This window comes from Oryza sativa, chromosome 3 (assembly GCF_034140825.1).
Source record: "Oryza sativa Japonica Group chromosome 3, ASM3414082v1".
NCBI classification, from domain to species: domain Eukaryota; kingdom Viridiplantae; phylum Streptophyta; class Magnoliopsida; order Poales; family Poaceae; genus Oryza; species Oryza sativa.
The window spans coordinates 1,401,603-1,408,700 of NC_089037.1; the positions used below are offsets into that span (position 1 = coordinate 1,401,603).

Genomic DNA, 7,098 nt, shown 5'->3' on the forward strand with positions numbered 1-7,098 from the left:
TGCCACCTCTTTATGGTCAAAGATTCACCGATTTCTATTTTCTGCATACATATTTCTTAAACTGTTAGTGTGTGTTTTTTAAAAAAAAACATAAAAGAAAACATTTTATAAAACCATATTAACCTATTTTAAGCTAATACTTAATTAATCACATTAATTGTTAATTGATTGTTTCTTTTTTTGTGCGGGAAGGAATGGGTTTTAACCCTCACCTTAGAAGATAGGAGTAGCACAGAGTGTGAGTAGACGCAATAAGCCCTGCAGACGCCGCATGTACAGACTACAGCTCGAGAAGACGCACTGGAACTAGTCTCCTGCAGATATTTGGATGGGATGTAGCAGTTGCAGCGGCAGCGGCAGAAGGAGAAGTTGCTGGTAAGAAGTAGCGCGCAGCTGCTCCTGCGCGCGCATGTACAGGGCGCGAGGCGAAAGCTTGACGCGGCAACCACCACCCACCCCCCACCCCGCCCGGCTCAGACCTCGCCATCGATCGACCTGCTCGCGCTCTCTCCCTCCCTCCCTCCCCATTGATCCCATGTATGTGTATGCTTTTTGCGCCATATCCCACCTTTTTTCCGTTTCCTGCTTGCTTGCTTTCCTGACGAGATCTTTGGTTTGGTTGGTTTCTTTAAGACCCGTGCGTCCAAATCGCCATGGCTTTTCATCTTGTTTTCCTTCTTTTCCCTGCCCTCCCAGGACAAAGCAAGATTCCTGTGTTTCTGAGGCTTAGCTGAGGAAGGATTCGGCCTACCTGCTCTCTTCTCCTGCCCGGCCGATTGCTACGACTTGCAACACGCATCACCATAGTAATAGTATCGTCGTGTTCACTCTCCGACGACTTAATTGTGTGCGTGTTGTATTTCCCACCGTCTTGTCACTTCATCACACATCTGGCTACATCGATGGATCACTGGTGCTACTAGCTAGCTAGCTCGCTAGTTACTCGATTACTGGCTGAATTTTCGCTTCTGTCTCCATCTATTTTACACAAATTAAAGTGAGCTCTCCTGCGCTCTCAATTTCATTGCTGCTTATAACTTATTGTGTTTAGCTTGGTAATTAGTGATTGTTTGTGTTTGTGTTTGCTTTTGCTAGGCTTTTGGCGATCGGAGGAATTGAAACACCGATATGGCGCATGATCCGAACCTGGGGTTCGCGGATTACTTCTCGGCGGCAGATGCATCGGCGTCGTCGGTCACGACGCTGATGCCGGCGATGGACGAAGCGGCGCCGGAGCTGTTCGGGTTGCAGGCCGGGATGGAGCTTCTCGGCGTGCGCGGTCTGGGTATGAGTATGATGCCCGGCGCGGCAGGCAAGGTCGCCGCGCTGGTGGCCGACGCTGGGGACGACGGCGGCGGCGGCTCCACCATGCGCTTCCTCAGCGAGCAGCACCAACAGCCGAGCCAGGCGCCGCTGTCGCTGTCGCTGTGCCGCCCGGACGGCGTGCTGCACCTCGGCGGCGCGGCGCGGCCGCAGCACCAACTGGCGCCCGCGGCGCCATGGATGACGCACCACGACGCGTCGTCGTCGGCGCCGCAAGTGCACGGCGCGTGGCACCTGCGCAGCTCGAGGTTCCTCCTCCCGACGCAGCAGCTCCTCCAAGAATTCTGCAGCCTCCCCGTGGACAGCACCAAGCGCGGCAACGGCGCCAAGGCAGCGACGCAGCAAGAAGACGGCCGCGGCGACGGGTCGTCGTCGTCGTCGGCCTCGTGGACCCCGTCGCCGCAGATCCAGGCCATGGAAGCCCTGGAGCTGCAGAGGCTCAAGGACAAGCTCTACATCATGCTCGAAGAGGTATGAGCGATCGATCGATCGATGGAGCTAATATAATCCACTCTCTTAATCTAACAAATGGAATCTGCAGCTTTGGAAAGGAGCTAGTAGTAAAAATGGCACAGGAAAGTACTAGGAGTTCCATCAATCATGGTTGCCCGAAGGGTGCACCTGAGACTAGGGCAGGGAAGCGACCCCATTCTTGGGCCTCACCATTAGCTTTTGGAAACCTCTATTCCCCCTTGCCTCTCTTTAGCCTTAGGTATATGGTCCCCTACGTACCTAGCCGGCCGGTCAGCCATGGCTTCTGCTTGCTAGCAGCGACACCGGCCTCTACCCCTTTGCCCATACTTTCCCCCTTGCCATGCACATTCAATGCCTCGGCTAGCTAGCTCATGCCGGTTTTTGCTACTGTGCGTGCTGCGACGTTTGCAGAGTTGTGGCCTTGTAGCCATAGCTTGATACGGTACTGGGCACTGGCAGTTGTTACCGTTTCACTGTTTCATTGGCTATCTCCATCTTTACCACGTCCATACACGTACGCTTGGTGCAGTGCCCTGTACGTGTACTCCTAGCTAGACGTGCAGATAGATGGCTACAGTGAAAAATCAAGTAAAGGGTTTCTTAATTTGAGCTAATTAAATTGATCGATGAACGTGTGTATTTGTGCAGGTGGACAGGAGGTACAGGAGGTACTGCGAGCAGATGAGGGCGGTGGCCGGGGGGTTCGAGGCGGTGGCCGGGGAGAGGGCGGCGGGGGCGTACACGGCGGTGGCGGCGAGGACGATATCGAGGCACTTCCGGAGCCTGAGGGATGGGATCGTGGCGCAGCTGCAGGCGGCGAGGAAGGCGCTCGGGGAGAAGGACGTGAGCGCGGCCGGGACGACGCGGGGGCAGACGCCGCGGCTCAGGGTGATCGACCAGTGCATCAGGCACCACAAGTCGCTGCAGGGCGTCGCCGCCATGGACAGCCACCCGTGGCGCCCCCAGCGCGGCCTTCCCGACCGCGCCGTCACCATCCTCCGTGCCTGGCTCTTCGAGCACTTCCTGCACCCGTAAGTACTCCACTTTACATTGTTGTTTATACGTACATACACGTATTACGTATACATATATACACGCATGCATCAATCATCTAGCTACTTTGCATATCCATCCATGCTTGATCGATCTCCACACAATGCATTTCTTGCTTGATCGATTACACTTAAAGTAATGCAGCTGACTGATACTTAATTAGATCCCGTTCTTTTCTCCGACAAAACTTGGATGAAGATTAATATTTTCGTGGCATGCTTTTCAAACTGCTAAATGCTGTGTTTTATATGAAAAATTTTTATATAAAAGTTGCTCTAAAATATCATATTAATCTATTTTTCAAGTTTATAATAATTAAAACTTAATCAATCATACGTTAATACCACCTCGCTTTACGTAAAAAACTTAATCTTCTTTTTCAAGAGAAAAGAACACTACACAGTGTGCTACAATGTATAGCAATCTAAGTTCAACTGTTCACGTGGCAGTCACTAGTTAGTAGAATTAAGGTGACTTTTGGTTAGTGCAATCACGTACAGAACGTAAGAATGTCAGTGACTAGGTGTAATAGCCTAGTAGGGCCGGTGCAGTAATATTATCGCGCGTGACACACAATTTGCTATGGACGGTTGTTCGTAATTAGCTTTTTCGCGGTATATATATATATATATATATATATATATATATATATATATATATATATATATATAAATTTATTCTGCAGCGAGCATTGTTCTCCCGGACCACATTTGTCTTGGCATCAAATGCTCAAGTGGCCGTTTTGCCATATTGCGCCCCTGCTTAATTAAGCGTACACGTAATGTCATGTGTGTGCCTCACTATTCTTTTGCCATGCATATGGTCTAATATAATGCTCTCCTTTTTTTTTTCGACAAAAATAACGGTTAAGTACTCTCGTGACTGTGGTTTGTGCACAACGTAGGTACGTACTTACTCCCAAAACATTATAAGTAGCTAGCTATGATTAAAGTTGCGTCTGTGTCAGTGGTAATATGTTTGATTTTTTTTAAGTTTGTTTTTCCAAATTTATTATTTAGCTAGATTATACTCCCTCCGTTTCACAATGTAAGTTATTGACATCAATATAAATATGAAAAATGTTAGAATGAATTATATTATGAAACGGAGAAAGTAGTATATTTTGTGCAATCGAATTTCCTATGAACTCTCAGGTTTTGTATTAACAACTATTTATCACGTGCATTAGTTGTTGCAATGTGCTAATATATATACATCCAAACAATATATCTACGTTATTATAAGCTTGAACCATATCGATCAATGATTCAAGCACGTCTATTTTTCTCAGGTTAGCATGATTATTTTCTGATTAACATTTTTTTAATAATGGACACGATTCACATCTTGGCCCTCTACCAATTAATAAACACACGGTCAATAAGTTCTAAAATATGAATAAACAGACTCATCAAGGTTATGTGAATTTATCTGATTAGCATGATAGTAATTAGTAGGCCTGGAGAATTCATTTTCACCTTGTTTTAATAATAGATGCATGGATGGATTGTTTGTCGGAATATTATACTACTGATGACCAGTAATCGATTTAGATCTCATTATATTTGCGTGAGTTGTTGAATTTTTTTGATTCAATTCGATCAGATTCATATATGCATCGGTGTTCATATGTTCAATCCCATTCAGGTATCCAAGCGACGTGGATAAGCACATCCTGGCTCGACAGACGGGCCTCTCACGTAGCCAGGTAACATGTTCTTCGTGTATTGATGCATATATACTATTTCCCCCGTTTCTAAATATTTGACGCCGTTGATTTTTTTAATCATGTTTGACCGTTCGTCTTATTCCAAAACTTTTATAAAATATATAAAATTATATGTATACATAAAAGTATATTTAACAATGAATTAAATGATTAAAAAAGAATTAATAATTACTTAAATTTTTTGAATAAGATGAACGGTTAAACATGTTCAAAAACGTCAACGGCGTCAAATATTTAGGGACTGAGGGAGTAGTATAGCCTGAACCAAATCATCCACTAATACCCTACCATGAAATAATTAAGAGTGTTTTTATATATGGTCCTCACCGGGAGTTTCTAGTATAAAATTTGTTACTTGGATCAAATATTAATACCTTAGATATGAGGAGGTACGTAGTCGTTACCTCCTCAAATATCATAAAATTTCTAAATAATCATACAAGTTTAATTTGAGTAGCTAGTTTGTTCATTTTTGGGAATAGTACTAAATATTGCGCCCACTGATTCGATCGCCGTCTCGTAGATGATACATCAATTCATCGATCGGTTGCCATGTCAAGGTCCTACCATGTCCTCTTGTGCTTGCAAATGTTTTTTGGAAACGAATCTTGTTTAGCCATCGACCTCCCGTTACAACGACATGTGTTGTTGTTGCCCGCGCGCGTTTCTTCTGACAATTCGATCCATGGCAGGTGTCCAACTGGTTCATCAATGCGAGGGTTCGGCTGTGGAAGCCAATGGTGGAGGAGATGTACGTCGAGGAGATGAAGGGCCAGGACGGCGGCGACGGCAGCGGTGGACAGGGGAGCCTAAACCCTAAGCCTACCTGCAGCCACGCCTCCGAGGCGCGCGGCGGCCAGCAGCTGGTCGTCGGCGATGGCGACGGCGGCGAACAGAAGCCGACGAGGGCGCAGCTTCGCCACGACGCCGGGTCGCTGGCCTCCGTCGTCAACGTCGACGTCGCGGCCGGCGCGGGCGGCGTGGCCCGGCTGCACCAGGCGGAGAACTTCGGCATCATGGACCACCTCGACTTCGACGCGTACGACGACAGCCACCACCAGCAGCAGCACGGCGGGTTCGGCGGCGTGTCGCTGACGCTCGGGCTGCAGCAGCACGGCTCCCACGGCGGTGGCGGCGTGAACATCGCGTTCGGGGCGCCGGGGTCCGCGCACGGCGGCGCCGGGTTCTTGTACCCGGGCGAGCAGATGGCGCCTGACGCCATGCATCCGGGGCACGGCCACCACGTCGTCGGCGGACAGTTCGGCGTGGCCATGGACGGCGACGCCGCCTCGCACGCGCAAGAGCGGTACCGGAGCCTAAGCGCCGGCTTCCACCTGCTCCGCGACTTGGCCGGATGATCCATGCGGCGAACTACTCAGTTCATCGCACGTACGCATATATATGCATTCCGTGTACTGTACTAGCAGACGATTTGGATGTCGCAGCGGCAGCGGCCGCGGCGGTGGCGACTAGGTAGGGATCCTCGCGCGCGGCCGGCGCTGCGGCGTGCATTGGTTGGGCAACCGAATTAAGCGTTTTTGTTGGTGGTGGTCCTTGATTTTACCGACCTATAGGTACAGTTCGTATATATCTCTCGCGATCGATCGTACACCAGCAGGGGAGTAGCCCAGTAGATCGTCGTCGATGGCGCTTTCGTGTGGTTCGGAAGCGGGCAGTTTATTTTAGCCTACCGGCCCGGCATCGGTTGCCGGGGGTTGTGTGGTCGTGTGTTGTGTAGTGGAGACAGCTTTTATTTGTACTGGAAATCTGGAATTTGATTGATGGTTCAACTTAGGCCGCCGTGACTGCGCTGGAACTGGGACTGCACGCTATTTGTATGCGGCAACAGCAACAGTGCTGCGACAGGTCCGCTTCAAATAAGCCACAAACTACTCCAACCTAACTAATGATTTAACGGTGTAAGAATGACTTGTGTTTAAAAAAACAAAAAAAAGGGGCTATCTGTTTATTTAGGTTTACAATTTTCGATTCACAAGTAAGCTAGACCATAAACTGAGAGACAGATATGTCCCGTAAGCATGCTAGCCACATGACCCAAATTATCTAATTTGGATTCAGCAAAACAAATTACACCCCCTCTGATTCGTAAGAAAAATATAAAAAATTATGGATTTTATTTCTATAGAAAAATCCTAATGAGTTTTTTTTAAAACAAAAATGTTAGACACTATACTTTCACTTGAAATTCGAACGAAATAGACAATCCAAAAATTTTAAGGAAAGTTAGCAAGAGTTTTAACCTCTTGAAAAATTTTCCCTAAGTTTATTTCTCTAATTCAATTCACGTGTTCTCCCATGTAATATTCGAACGATCAATCATTCATGTATTTTCCTTGTCTTATATATGTTCTCTTTGTTTCCAATTGATTATCATATTACATGAATATGCTAAGACTAAGAAAAGTCAATAACTCTCGCACACTACATTTACTCCGGTAACAAACTCGATACATGCACCATCTCTGCTCTTAACCAATAATAAAATCACAAGACATTGC

General features: G+C 47.3%; 1 protein-coding gene across 2 annotated transcripts; it reads left to right on the top strand.

The window, feature by feature from the left end:
- Nucleotides 1-239: 239 nt before the first annotated feature.
- On the top strand, nt 240-6,373 carry LOC4331452 (homeobox protein BEL1 homolog). Of its 2 annotated transcripts, XM_015772706.3 has the most exons (6): nt 240-537; nt 697-997; nt 1,096-1,794; nt 2,446-2,828; nt 4,498-4,558; nt 5,272-6,373. In XM_015772706.3, exons 3-6 carry the CDS (start codon nt 1,129-1,131, stop codon nt 5,935-5,937), a joined length of 1,776 nt encoding a protein of 591 aa, XP_015628192.1. In that variant the 5' UTR covers nt 240-537; nt 697-997; nt 1,096-1,128; the 3' UTR covers nt 5,938-6,373. The 2 variants fall into 2 exon arrangements, with proteins under 2 accessions (XP_015628192.1, XP_066165013.1); XM_066308916.1 differs by lacking the exon at nt 240-537 and having other exon boundaries at nt 663-997.
- The last annotated feature ends 725 nt before the right edge of the window (nt 6,374-7,098 follow it).

Coding starts and splice junctions, on each gene's coding strand:
- LOC4331452 (XM_015772706.3), top strand. CDS start 1,129: ATGGCGCATGATCCGAACCTGGGGTTCGCGGATTACTTCTCGGCGGCA. Junction 1,795..2,445: donor TCTACATCATGCTCGAAGAG/GTATGAGCGATC, acceptor GTATTTGTGCAG/GTGGACAGGAGGTACAGGAG. Junction 4,559..5,271: donor CGGGCCTCTCACGTAGCCAG/GTAACATGTTCT, acceptor GATCCATGGCAG/GTGTCCAACTGGTTCATCAA.